The sequence below is a fragment of the Amblyraja radiata genome, chromosome 9 (genome assembly GCF_010909765.2).
Source record: "Amblyraja radiata isolate CabotCenter1 chromosome 9, sAmbRad1.1.pri, whole genome shotgun sequence".
Taxonomy (NCBI): domain Eukaryota; kingdom Metazoa; phylum Chordata; class Chondrichthyes; order Rajiformes; family Rajidae; genus Amblyraja; species Amblyraja radiata.
In genome coordinates, this window is record NC_045964.1 from 38,318,741 (window position 1) to 38,333,822 (window position 15,082).

The 15,082-nt window shown below is 41.5% G+C and overlaps 1 protein-coding gene across 1 annotated transcript; it reads right to left on the reverse strand.

The window, feature by feature from the left end:
* Positions 1-153: 153 nt before the first annotated feature.
* On the reverse strand, positions 154-11,061 carry fam177a1 (family with sequence similarity 177 member A1). Its single transcript, XM_033027162.1, has 5 exons — positions 10,786-11,061; positions 4,846-5,022; positions 4,696-4,762; positions 4,126-4,223; positions 154-437 (listed from the first exon to the last, which is right to left on the reverse strand). The coding sequence occupies exons 1-5, from the start codon at positions 10,867-10,869 to the stop codon at positions 231-233; spliced, it is 633 nt and encodes a 210-aa protein (XP_032883053.1). The 5' UTR covers positions 10,870-11,061; the 3' UTR covers positions 154-230.
* Positions 11,062-15,082: the final 4,021 nt, after the last annotated feature.

A 15,082-nucleotide genomic window follows, 5' to 3' on the forward strand; every position in this document is an offset into this window, starting at 1 on the left:
TTTATAAAGAGAAAAATAACATTACAAATAAATAACGCAATTATTTAGATTAAACAAACCTGTGTAGTATTATGATAATTATAGCAGACACATGATGGAAAGCAAAATGAAGTGAGAAGTGAACGACTTTACAAGGCACAACTGCATTTTGAATCAGTAAATTAAGGCGTGGTTTATTTTTTAGAGAAAAGGGCAGAACATCTGCTTATCTTCCTCCTTTTGTAGAGCTTCTAAGTTGGGATAGGATCACCTCTTTGTTTGGTTTCTGATGTAGGTGTAGGATCGTTTTCCATCTCAAAACTGACATTTACAAATGATGCATTAACAGCCGGTAAGCTATCTTGTGCACTGACCACATCTTGCTGCTTTTCTATTTGTTCTTGGTAATTCTTTTCAGCTTCTTCTGACATTTTATTTTCTTCCTCTTCCTCTTCCTCCTGCAACATTTAGTTTCAGATATTAGCAGAATTGCATAAGAAAACTGGCAATTAGTCTTTCTATAAAATTCATTTTCTCATTCCTTTGTGATAGTACTTCATCTAATGCTAATTTTCTGCTGTGTCCTCTATAATAACTCATCAACTTGTTAACTACATACTTAGTTGCAATGATTACCCCTGGTACCTGGGTTCATTTCACACCATTAAAATGTATCAGTATGTGTTTTATGAAGTACAGCTTTTAATGTTTGCTAGTAAGTTGCTGATTTATCTAGATTCACCACCAGATATGTAAGAATATAGTTTAGGACGTTTGGCATGTCCCCAACAATCCTCACCAACTTCTCCAGGTGCACCATAGAAATGATGCATCACCACCTGGTTTGGGAACAGCTCTGTTCAAGACCGAAATAAATTGCAGTGTTGTGGAAGTAGCCCAGAGGATCTCACAAACCAGCCTTCCTTCGACTACGTCTATACTTCACTCTGCCTCAGCAAGGCCACCAGCATTATCAAGAACCAGTCCCACCCTCGTATCCCATCAGGCAAGAAGTACAGAAGTTTGAAAACCTACTCTTCCAGATTCAGGAACAGATTCTTCCCAGCTGTCATAAAGCAACTGAACGGTCCTCTCATCAGCTGGAATGCAGTCCTGACCTCCGATCTACTTCATTGGAGACCTTCAAACTATCTTTATTTGGACTTTATCAGACTTCAATGTTATATCATGCAATAAATGTTGTACCTTTATCTGTGCACTATGGACAGCTTGATCATATTCATGTGGCCTTGTTTGTGACTGCATAGCACACAAATAAAACCTTTTCACTGCATATCAGTGCATGTGACAATAATAAACTACACTAGAATCAGTATTTGACACTATCACTGGATATCAGATTAGGTCTTCCTATCCACCACTGTGTCAAATTGCTCCCATAATTAACTACCCTACACAAGTCCATAATGATCAATATCTACATTATTAACTGTGTCTGCAAAATGGACATTAGAAGTGCCAAAGTTGCAATGACATTTACATAAGGTCATAAGCGATAGGAGAAGAATTAGGCCATTCAGCCCATCAAGCTTACTCTGCCATTCAATCATGGCTGATCTATCTCTCCTAGCCCTTCTCCTGCCTTCTCCACAGAACACCTGACACCCGTACTAATCAAGAATCTATCTCTGCCTTAAAAATATCCATTGACTTGGCCTCCACAGCCTTCTGAGGCAAATAATTCTACAGATTCACCACCCTCTGACTAAAGAAATTCTTTCTCATGGAGGAATGGAGGTCCCAAGGTTGTTAGGAGCTGTTTGCAATACTTTGTCTGAAACTGTCCACATGGTGTGTAGCAAAGGAAAGTAACATTGTAATAGGTCCTCGGTATTTGCATGGGGAGTCGATTCAAATAATGCTCATGAAAATGTTGCACAGGTAAAGATTTCAATCAAGAGAGACTTTATTAAATATTAGTATTTTAAATGTGTTAAATGTAGTTTCATACTTGTGTCCAATGCCTTGTATAGTTGATAAGTCTGATTAAAGATGGTTCAAAGGTCGCCACGGAGGTAGATGGGGCGTCAGAACCAGAACCAGCTGATGTGAGGACTGTTCAGTTGCCTGATTATAGCTGGGCTGAAGAACAAGGCTGAGCTTTCTCTTGGAGTACTTCTTACCAGTTACTGTGTATACAAGGCTTGTCCTCTCTCCGTAATGCTATTTACATCACAGACATCTTGAATAGACACAAAGTACTGGAGTAACTCAGCAGGTCAGGCAACAACTCTGGAGAAAAAGGATGGGTGACGTTTCGGGTTGGAACCCTTATGCAGACCTTCCGACCCGAAACGTCACCCATCCTTTTTTACCAGAAAAACTGCCTGACCCACTGCGTTACTCCGGCACTTTGTGTCTATCTTCGGTATGAAACAACATTAGCAGTTCCTACACAGAAAATCTTGTGGTCATGATGTGAAGCCACCTTTTCTCTGCATGAAGTGGAAACTTTAAACACAAATTCTGAGACAGTGGGGATTCTGTGGCGGCAGCCGAGATGCGAGGATGGTCGGTTGCCTCCCTGGTGCCAGGTTTCAGGATGTCATGAGCCGAATTCTGAACATCCTCAAGAGAGAGAGAAGGTGAACAGCCGGCAGTAGTTGTGCACGTAGGCACAAACGACATCGGGAAGAAGAGGAAGGAGGTTCTCCAACATTACTTCAGAGAGTTGGGAAGTAGACTGAAATGCCGGACTTCTAGGGTGATTATCTCTGGATTGCTTCCAGTACCACGTGCTAGTGAGGACAGGAACAGGGAGATAGGGGGTCTAAATGTGTGGCTGAGGGGCTGGTGCAGGGAGCAAGTATTTAGATTTATAGACCACTGGGATCTCTTCTGGGGTAGGGGTGACCAGGTACAAAAGGGACGGGTTACACCTTAACTGGAGGGGGACTGACATTCTGGCAGGCAGGTTTGCTAGGGCTACACGTGTGGGTTTAAACTAAATAGTAGGGGGGAGGGAGTGACAAATTGGGAGTATAAAGATGGAGTTGAAGGGGAAGTGGCTACAGGAAAAAATACAAAAGATTCTTGAATTAATGGGAAGGAAAGCTTGAGAATGGACAACAGAGTAAGATCAGGGCCTATTGCGAGTGGGGAAGTGAATACGGAGGTCAAAGTGCTGTATATGAATGCGCGAAGTATAAGGAATAAAATGGACGAGCTTGAGGCTCAGTTAGAAACTGGCAAGTATGATGTGGGAATTACTGAGACATGGCTGCAAGAGGGCCAGGGCTGAGAACTGAATATTCAAGGGTATACTTCCTATCGAAAAGACAGACAGGTGGGCAGAGGGGGTGGGGTTGCCCTGTTGGTGAGGAATGAAATTCAGTCCCTTGCAAGGGGTGACATTGAAACAGGAGATGTGGTCAGTATGGATAGAACTAAGGAATTGTAAGGGTGAAAAGACCCTAATGGGACCAATCTACAGGCCCCCAAACAGTAGCCTGGACATAGGGCGCAAGTTGAATCAGGAGTTAAAATTGGCATGTAGTAAAAGTAATGCTGTGGTTGTTATGGGAGATTTCAACATGCAGGTAGACTGAAAATCAGGTTGGTACTGGACCCCAAGAAAGGAACTTTGTAGAGTGCCTTTGTGATGGATTCCTTGAACAGCTTGTATTGGAGCCTACCTGGGAGAAGGCAATTATGGATTTAGTGGTATGTAATGAACCGGATTTGATAAAGGGCCTCGAGGTTAATGAGCCATTAGGAGGCACAGTTTAAGAATAAGGAGTAAGCCATTTAGAACGGAGACGAGGAAACACTTTTTCTCACAAGAGTGGTGAGTCTGTGGAATTCTCTGCCTGAGAGGGCGCTGGATGCTTTCAAGAGAGAGCTAGATAGGGCTCTTAATAATAGCGGAGTCAGGGGATAAGGCAGGAACGGGGTACTGATTGGGGATGATCAGCCATGATCACATTGAATGGCGGTGCTGGCTCGAAGGGCCAAATGGCCTGCTCCTGCACCTATTGTCTATACTGGGAATCAGATGTAGCCCTCTATTTCTAGTTGGGGAGTTCAATGGTACTTAGTGATTTTCTCAAACATATCCAAAGCGAGGATTGAGACACCCTCTAAATGACATGTCCTTTACTGACTAGTCACATGCAATTTGCTTACCTCCTTCTTTATCCTATAGTACTCGTCAATAGCATATTGGTACTTCGGTGCATTTATACCAAAAAGGGAAGCTAACTTTTCTCCCATGAAGTCGCACACTAAAAAAAATTACAAGATCATAAATAAATGTTCAATTATATCATTAATACTACTTGAACAAGATATTTTTTCAAAATTATCACTTTCATTATTGCCTGCTAAAAAACATTTCACTTATCTCTCAGGTTCTATTTCTCTACTTTGTTTCCTTCATTTAATGTTGCTCCCTGACCACCATCAATTCATCAAGTTCCTGCATCTAATCTCAGAACCGTCATCAGATTTGTCCCACTCCCACTTCTCTTCCTGGTTTCTCCCTCCACTATAATCAATCTGAAGAGTCCCAACCCGAAACATCGCCTGTCCATATTTTCCAGAGATGCTGCCTTACCTGCTGAGTTACTCCAGTACGTTGTATTTTTTGTTGTGTAAATCAGCATCTGCAGTTACTTGCGTCTACAAATATCATCAGATCCTGACAATAGCTCATTAGTCTTGTAATTAATGATACTATCTATACATTATGCTTACCTGACAGTGTTCCCGTAGCAAATCTTAGCATGTAGAACCACAGGAATGGGGCCCAAGGAAGTTTGCTCTGAAAAAAAAGTAATATTTTACACCTAGATTGTCATTTTGCCTATGATTTACAAAAATAACTTTATAGTAGACAAATCTTACGACATCAATTGTAGGCAACAAATCTCTTTTCTCTTCTTCCTGTTCTTCTTCATCTGTGCTGTACTCCTCCATGGTTTCACCACTTGCAAAGTGAATGATTCTCCGAGGAACCTTTGTTTTTTTCATACCTACATCTCCAAGTTCTACAGTCTCAAATGATTTCCCATTTGCCTGCAGCTTATGAGAAAAATAAATAAAGTTAACTATTTAGGCGAATCATGAAAGAATAATTCAACAATCTCAATTCCAAGTATATATTGCCTCAATGCACAACACAAAACTGTACACGAACAGAAATTCAAACATTAGATGGCAAAAAATGTACATGCGTGGTGCTGCTGTATTGCTTGATGCTGCTAAGTTTGCAGCATCACTGATCAACAGCATGCAGACACTTTTGTAATTGGGTTCACAATTATTTGAAATATTGATCTCCAGTTGCTTGTTCTTTTTGAGTGGATATTCTACATTCAGGACCCTAGTATTAGCATTTTCAAAATCAGGTCAAATATAAATTTACCTGGCTAGTGGGGTTATAAAATGTAGTCCATTAAGTTACCATGCAGCATCATTGGGGCCATACAGTGCCGCAGCTGATAGAGCTGCTGCCTCATAGCACCAGAGACTTGAGTTCGATCCCAACCACGGGTGCTGTCCGTGTGGAATTTGCACATTCTGTCACTGCGTGGGCTTCCTCCAGGGATTCTAATTTTCTCGTACATCCCAAAGATGTGCAATTTTGTGGGTTAATTGGCCTGTATATTGCCCCTAATGAGTACAATGCGGATGAGAAAGTGGGATAACATAGAACTAGTATAAATGGGTGATTGATGCTCAGCGTGGACTTGGTGGGCCAAAGTCTGTAGGAAAGAACTGCAGATGCTGGTTTAAATCAAAGGTAGATACAAAATGCTGGAGCAACTCAGCGGACCAGGCAGCATCTCTGGAGGGAAGAAATGGGTGACGTTTCGGGTCTGAAGAAGGGTCTCGACCCGACACGTCACCCATTCCTTCCCTCCAGAGATGCTGCTGACCTGCTGAGTTACTCCAGCATTTTGTGTCTACCTTCGGTGGGCCTAAGTTCCTGTTTCAATACAGTATCTCTAAAAATAATTTCAAAATCTGCGTTCCTGCAATGTGAAAGCTCCTTGCGTGATACAGACACCTGAATATAAAGAATATTTTGCAGTAACTGAACTGAGGGCCCGCTTTAAAACATTTTTTTGCCTTCTTTATTGTGAGACATGGGGTTCATGTCGCGGCCCTGTTTCCACCAATCTTTCCACCACTATGCACAAGAAGCGCAAGACGCCATTGTTTGCAGATGCCGAGAAGTGTGTTCAGTTCTGGCTGAACAATTTCTAATCTTGTGATGTGGACTCGATAAGAAGATTGTTTCCACTATTATCAGTAGCACTCTCAACTCTCATGTACATAGAAACATATAGCACAGAGGTTGACCTCTTCTGACCATATCTGTGCCAACCATGATGCAATTTGAACTGCACATCTGCCTGCACATGGTCTATAACCCTCAAATCCTCGCATGTTCATGTGCCTCTCAAAATGCTTCTTGCTATTGTATCTGCTTCCATCACTTCCTCTGGATGTGCCTTCCAGATTCCTACCACTATCTGTGTAAAACAAACCCTGCCAAGTAAATCTCCTGACATTTCTCAGTCCACATTTCCATCTTGTCTATATCCTGCCGGATTTTTGGACAACCTCTTCACCATCCACAATCCCATCAATTTTTGTGTCATCTGCAAATTCTAATCAACCCCCTTACATTTGGTCCACATCATTTATAAACATCACAAACTTCAGTGGTCCAACCACTGATCAGTGTGGAACACCACTGGTCACAGACATCCAGTCAGTATAACACTGCTCCATCACTATCTTTTCTTTGTCTTCTATAGGCAAGACACTTTTGAACCCAATCCAACAATCACTGTGGATCCCACATGCCTTAATCCTCTGGATCAGTTTATCATGAGATCCTTGTCGAAAGCATGTGGTGTGCTTTTAAAAGAAAGCATTGTGTGCTATTTGAAATTTGGTAACTAAATGATCTTTAATACTTATTTTTAAAGTCTGAATGTACTGATTCCTTTACAACAAAATAACAACCATTCAAATAATTTCTGATCTTTTCTACTATAGATCCTAACTATTGATGCTAAGAAAGACATTTTCATTAATCCTGCCCAGATTTGTTGTTTGAGATTTCCTCCTGCCAGGAGATACTTGAAGAGCTCAAGAATTACTTGCGGCCCGTGTGGGCAAGTTGGGCCGAAGGGCCTGTTTCGACAGTGTAAGACTCTATACGACTCGAATTAATTTGTAATACAGTCATCTTCGTTCAAAACCAAAGGTAGTTCAAAACATTTCCCCCCCAAAAGTCAACTTTAATTACCTCTGACGCTTCCCACAAGCATAGGTGAACCCTTCCCAGTGCAACACAGAACAGAAATAGCACTTAAAATGGAATATTCAAGAATTTTAACGCAACCCACTCTATTAATTTGGTACCATTGCTTTGTATTACTATGATGCAATAACTAGGCATATTGAGTACGACAATACGTTCTCTCATCCAGCTTCTATTGAGCATTCTTCCGTGTAAAACAAAAGCCACTGCATCACACAGAGCAAAAAAAAACACATCAGGAGAATGTCCCTACTCTTTGAATTGTGTTACAGGATCTCTTATTTAAGTGGGCTTGGCAGGGTGATCTCAATTTAATATTTTTTGCATTTCTCACGATAGAGTACTACTCCATGTTGTAGATGCAGGTTTCTGTTAAATCATTCAAAAATAATTCTGACTTGGAGGGAAGAGTTCTACATGAAGATTACAGCCTAATGTGCAGTTGTGTTTTACATGTTAATAAGGGCAAAATTGGAAACATTCAGTTCGGTGGAATATAAACAAATGACAGTTTCATGCCTGGTGCCAAAAATATTAACTGACTTTTGTTTCCAAGGACATTATTTGAGTTTTTTTTTAACAGAGATCGGTGGATGCCTGAGTGGTGTTCTTAGAGATGTATAAAATAATTTGGGATATCGATAGGGTGAATGCACAGAGTATTTTTCACAAGGTAAGGGGAATCAAAAACTAGAGGGAACAGATTTGTTGAAAGACTCAACAGGACTCTGAGGGGCAACTTTTTCACATTGTATAGTACATATATATGGAACAAGCTGCCAGGGTAAATAGTTGAGGCAAGTACAATTACAAAATTTAAAAGTCACCTGGATAGGAAAGGGTTTAGAGGGATATGGGTGAAATGTGGCCAAATGGGACTATCTTAGATGGGAGGTTGATCAGTAGAGCCAGGATGTTTAGGCACTAAAAAACTCTGAAATAGGCAGGCAAAAAGGCATAATAAAATTACAAAAAAGGCACAAAAAATGCATTTATGACAAAAAAAAAGGCATAACACATTTATTTCCACAATCAAAATATGGTTAAAAATTATAATATAAAGGTATACTTCATTAAATGACCAGTTGCCTGATTGCACATAATTACTAGCATTTTTTTTCAAATTATCTGGTGTTAAACTATGCCATCTGTCAAACAGACTATGCTTCAGTTGTGAAAAACTTATTTCTACCCCAGCTGAGTCACAAGCTATCGACTCTATATTCATGTTGATATCTTGTGTATTACAACTACCTTTGAGAACTTTAACTATGTTTTGTATTTCTTCAAGATCTTTGTTAGCTAAAATCACTCTCTCACATTTTCCGTGTATGTCTTTACCTACATCGCCAGGAACTTTACGAATATCGTCAGTTATTTTGTTGAAAACCTGCAAGTTATTCACTAATGTTTCGCCATGTTTCTCAAGGGAAGTGATAGCTTGTGGGAAGTTTGCAAAATAGGAAGCAATAAACACAAGATGGAGGGACTTTTTATGCATGATTTCACTGACGATCCTGACTGCAAATCAAAACAGTTGACTATTTCTTTCATCTTTTCAAAATTTGCAGCATAGTAGAGTACAGCAGAGAGCCATGTACCCCACCTAGTCAAAACGGGCTGAGGAGGTAGCGGAATCTCAGATGCCATTTCCTTGAACAACTGCACACGTGACGGTGTTTTGAGGATTTTCTTAACATTGGAAACTAGGCGATCGACATTTGGAAACAAGCTACGTATGTGCTTGGCAATTCTATGAAGTCCTTGAGCTAAGCTAATGCAACATTTTGGGGAATAAAACTTTAAGTCACCAACAAAATAATATTCTCGTGTTTTATACCTTCTGGCCAAAGTACAGCAAGTGAAGATGTAAACAACTGAGCAATAGTTGAGCTGTTTGACTTATCCAATACTTCCGATGTCAACAAATACTCCTTTGATGGTTGACCTGCCTCCAGTGTACCGATGACCACATTGGCAACATATCCCTCCACAGCATCGGTTGTCTCACCTATTGAGATCCATATTTTGTTGCATGCAACTTCATCTCTAATTTTCTGCACAACAATGTTGAAGTTGCTGTCAACATAATTATTCTGTAATGATGACTCGCTTGGTATATGTTTCTCTGCCCATTTCTCTAAAAAACCTGAGAGATTTGTTTTCCAATTTCCACAGTGGAATTCCATCATCAATGAATGACTTGCACAGATCACTCGAAAAATCAGATTTGCGACTGAAGCCAGCAGTAAATGTAGTGAGGAGATAAGCTTGAGTATTTCGCTTCGGGAAGTCTACATCCCAGCAGTATCAACATTGACTTCTCTAATTTTAGATAGCCCTAGTCTTCTCCCTCCTCCCTCCTCCCCCTTCCCAGCCCTCCTTCTAGTCCTACTGTCTCCACTTCTTCCTTTTTTCCTCACCCCCCCCCCCCCCCCCCCCCCCCACATCAGTCTGAAGAAAGGTCTCGACCCGAAACTGCTGAGTTTCTCCAGCATTTTTTGTCTACCATCGATTTTTCCAGCATCTGCAGTTCTTTCTTAAATAGATCTTGGAGAAGACTGAACCAGCGGGCAGCGACACGAACGAATGAATGACCGACAGTGGCACCCCCAGTTTTGCCCCGGTGGTGGAAGTTTTCTTGTAAGTTATACTATGTTAACACGTTAATAATAACATTAATATTAACGTGTTAACATAGAAAACGTCATTGTAATCACAGTACAAGAGAAAATAGCACAACCTTTTAGCAAAAAGGCAAAAAAAGGCTGATTTAGGCACTCGATCGTGAAAAGGGCATTATCCTGTTGAAATTATCAAAAAAGGCACGAAAAGGAATGCATGGCAAAATCCTGGCTCTATTGATCAGTGTGGAAGAGTTGGGCCAAAATACCTATATTCGTGATTACAATGTGTCAGTGAATCGCTGTGCAATCTGGAAGCACTGTTTGGATGCCTGGAAGCTTTGAAGGAGGTGAATGAAAGGGAAAGAGGATCGGAGGGAATGGGTGAAAGGGTAGCAAGGGGATAGAAAGGAATGGAGGGGGTTGGAGAGCAAAGGGAATGGGAAGAGGGTGACAGAAAGAGGGAGGTGGAAGGGGAAGTGTTCCATCGCCAGCCGTTGCATGGGAAATGGGACACTGGTTGGTGGGGAGTAGAGAGTAATCCTACAAAATGCTGTATGTGGACGGGTGGGAATTATACAAGACTTTGTCCAGATGGGAATTGTACAAGACTTTGTCCAGATGGGAAGTGAATGACCAGATGATTTGCACTGAGAATTAGATTTTGTGTTCCAACCCGCCAGTTCGGGTACTATCCGTAGGCAGGGAGATATGGGGGAGACATCCCCAGCCGCTCCTGGTGGGGGAAGCAATACAATTCCCAGCGGTTGCGGGGATACCCAGGGCCGCTGCCGACCGCGCCTCGCCCTCTCCCCCGCCCCTCGTGGCTGGCTCCGCGGGGACCAGCCCGGCGCTTGGCCTTGCTCCCTCCCCTCCCCTCACCTTCTCCGCGTCCATGCTGGCCCCGCTCAGAAGCACGTTGCCGGGGTTGAGGTAGAGGCCGAGACCGGGGAGCTTCTCCGCCATTAGCTGCTGCTGCTGCTGCCGGGCCGGAGTTCGCCGGGCGGCCAGGCGGCGGCGGCAGCGCTCCCCGCTCCGGGCTGGAGGCGGGAGCCATGGATGGGGGTAGGAAGCTGGCTCCTCCCTGCACTGACAGGTTGCCCAGATGCCCCGTGTCCGGCTGCACCTGTTATTGGGCAACAGGACGCATGGTGCCGGTGGGTGGTCACTGTCTGCAGTCAGACAACCGCTCGCTTCATCAGGAAGGGCAACTGCACTCAATCCGTAGAGGGAGGAGGGAGGAGGGGACCACCACGGGCTAGGGCCCTTCCTCTGCTCAACATTAAGGGGTTGAGTCAGGTGGGGCAATTCCCCCTCCTTCAAACAAGGGAAGGGATGTCACTCCAGGGAACCACAACAGTGCCAGTGGTGCAATGTGCAGACAGAGGACCTTTTCCCCTGAGTGGAAATGTCAAAGACTAGGAGGCATAGCTTTAAGTTAGAGGGGTGAAGTTTAAACGAGATGTCGAGGCATGTTTTTTTCCCCACAGAGGGTGGTGGGTGCCTGGAATGTGTTGTAAAGGATGGTGGTGGTGGCAGATACAATCGTTTCATTTAGGAGGCATTTAGATACGCACATAGATATGCAGGGAATGGAGGGTATGTATGACACGCACACAGAGATTAGTTTAACTTGGCATTATGTTCCTCAAGATCACATAACACCCTAGCTCTGCTTTCATTTTACTCCTGCCATCGCGAATAAGGTGCAGGAGTCTGAATACTGTGACTTCAAGATTCAGGAACAGCTTCTTCCTGACAGCCATCAAGCTATTGAGCACATTGAACGCCAACTAAACTCCAAACGACTTTTGGCTTTGTTTTATTTTGGCCTATATTGTGTGTTTTATTTATCAAACTTTTTTTTGTTTATTTTGTTAACTATTGAGTACTGTGTTTACAAACCTGTTATATTGCTGCAAGCGAGAATTTCATTGTTCTGTTTCAGTACATATGACAATTAAATACTCTTGACTTAAACAAAAGGTGTATTTTATTTCATAGAACATAGAACAGCATAGCACAAGAACAGGTCTTTCGGACCACAATGTCTTATGCCGAACATGATGCCACGATAAACTAATTTCATCTTCATCCTTTCAGAGAAAGAGCACCCTGCTCGTATTACAAAATGTGCCATTTACAGGCTGGTAAATTTGTCGCTGAATAAATAAATAACAATTGAGCTCAGGAGTAAACTATGTGATCTGCTTTGACATTCATCAAGATCATGGCTGATATTTTACCTAAACCAAGTTTTCCTGCAATATTTCCATATCCTTAGATCTCATGAAGTTTAGCCATGTTTGTTTTGAATGAACGCAGTAACTGAGATATACCACCCTCTGACCAAAGAAATGTTTCATCAGCTCAGTGCACAATGACCTACCTCAATTTCTGAGTATCTCCTCAGTTAGGGGAAGCGTTCTCTTTGTTTAGTACTCCAAAGACTTTATGGAATGTAGAACAGTACAACACAGGAAAAGGTTCTTTGGAGCACAATGTCTGTTCCAAACATGATGCCAAGTTAAACAAATCACGTCTGCTTGCACGTGCCATATTTCTTGGGTCCCTGCATATCCACATGTCCATCTGTGCCTTGGTTTAGGCTTAGGTTTATTACGATAAATGTATTTAAGTACAGCGAGAAGCTTTGCTTTGCATGCTTTCCTATAACATAGTGATCAAAGCTAAACTCAATACTCTAAATGTGGTCTGACCATGTCTTATACAAATGTAACATGACCTTCCAAATTCTATACTCACTACATTTCTAATTCCGAGCTGTATCTGCACCTTAGTGTTCAGTGACCATGTACCCAGGTACCAAGGTTCTTTTGATTATCATTATTTCCAAATTTGTCACCATTTAAAAAACTCCACATTTCTGTTTATCACACTGAAGTGGGTAACTCACATTTGTTAACGTTATATTCTAACTCTATGCTCTCAACCATTGACTTAACTTGTCCATACTCTTGTGCAGCCTCTTTACATTTTTAACCCTACTCACTGGCTTAACTAGTTTTTTATTAACAACAAATTTTGAAACACAACATTTCATTCCCCAGCCAAATTGTTGACGGTGGCTGTGAATACTGGGATTCTGGCACCAAATACTGACTGCCCCATATCAGATCACTTGCACCCATCATTAAAGAGAAAAACAACAACTCTGATGAAGATTAGCATTCAATTACATTCTTGGCACAAGATAAATAAAAAGTTAGCTCCACCAAATATAAGGGGTACACAAGGAATTGCAGATGCTGGAATCTTGAGTAAAAACACAAGGTGCTGGAGTAACTCAACTGGTCAGGCAGCATCTGTGGAGGGAAATTGACATAGAGCGTTACTTTGTAAAATGAAGAGAAAGCATTGTGACTTGCTTTTCTATCCTTATGCAACATTAATGTTAATAGATATTAAATTAGAATCAGAAATATTCCAGTTCTATTAATGCTCAGGATCTCTTATCTTCTCTGATTTTAATCTCTCCACCATGAATGGCTGTGTCTTCAGCTACACTCAGCTCTGTAAGTTTCTTCTTCACCATCTCCAATCCACCTCATTAAGTTTCAGGTCGGGACCCTTCATCAGATTGTGGTAGGGGGGCAGAAAGCTGAAAAATGTGGAGTGGGGGAAGGTCTGGCAAGTGATGGGTGGATACAGGTAAAGGGGGTTTGGATTGATACATGGGTGGAATAAGTGACAAAGGCTAGAGATGAAAAGGAGACATAAGGGTGTCAGATTAGGAGAGAAGAGTAGTAAAATGAAAAGTGCCAAGTTTCTTTACCGAGAGCGTGGTGGTGGATCGTTCGAATTCTTTTCACCAGAGAATAGCACCACCGTTTTTCCTTATGGAGAACATAGAACAATATAGCACAGGAACGAACCCTTTGGCCCATAATGTCCATGTGCCAAACACGATGCCAAGTTAAACTAATTTCCTCTGCTTGCACATGATCCATATCCTTCTATTCCTTGCATTTCAACGTGCCTATCTAAAAGCCTCAAATGCCACTATCGTATCTACCTCCACCACCACTCCTAGAAGCACGTTCCAGGCATCCATCAACCTTTGTGTAAAAAAAACATGCCTCAACATATTTAAACTTTGCCCCTCTTATCTTAAAGCTATGGGCTCCAATATTTGATATTTCCATCCTGAGAAAAATGGTCTAGCTGTCTATAACCTATCTTATGCCTCTCATATTTTTATTTACTTCTATCAGGTCTCCCCACAATCTCTGGCATTCCTGAGAAAACAATTCAAGTCTGTCCAACCTCTCCCTGTAGCTAACACTTCTTAATTTAGACATAATTTTGATAAATCTCCTCTGCACCTTCTCCAAACTCTCCACATCCTTAATTGGGGCGACTAGAACTACTTACAATACTCCAATGCGGCCTAACCAAAGTCCTATCAAGCTGCATCATTACTTCCTGTCTCATATATTCAATGCCCCAACCAATGAAGGCAAGCATACCATATGGTTTATTTACGATATAGCACAGAAATAAAATATTATTGTGAAACACTGGAACAATAAGTCTTATCGTATGGTGTATTAACTAAATGATATGTTCCATTTATAGTGCTATAAATAAGTGCACTTTTACCTGGTTTAATCCTATATTCACTGGAAGGCCCCATGTTTGACTTCCAGTTTGTGCAGAGGTAGTTGGAGCAGTGCATTAGGGCAATACAAATGAGTTTAGTGTTCTTAGGTTCAGACCACCAAACTAAACCTTAACCTGAACCAAAATTTCACGTGTGAATGGGATTTAGCATGAAGCATTCTGCAGCTAAATATCACAGTGCCAGTTTATTTCTGATGAAGAATGACCAGGTTCCCAAGGCACTCCTACCTCAGCTACCTTGAAAAAAAATATTTATTTTCCCTCAGATCATAACACAATATTCATTTAGTCCTTTCAGTCGAATCAATCTATTTTCTAATTTAAAATTTAAATTATCTTCATTACAAAAATGATTTGTACTTTTCATACAATGCTGCAGACCAATTTGTTGGACTTATCAATCTTTGCACATTTCAGCAATTTATAAACAGCATTTATTTATTTAACAAAGCAGTTTTGAGATCACACTGATGGCTTCAGTGCTGGCCTGTGGTATCTAAACATCGGCAGACAGTCATTTCTTTGTTTGTATTGC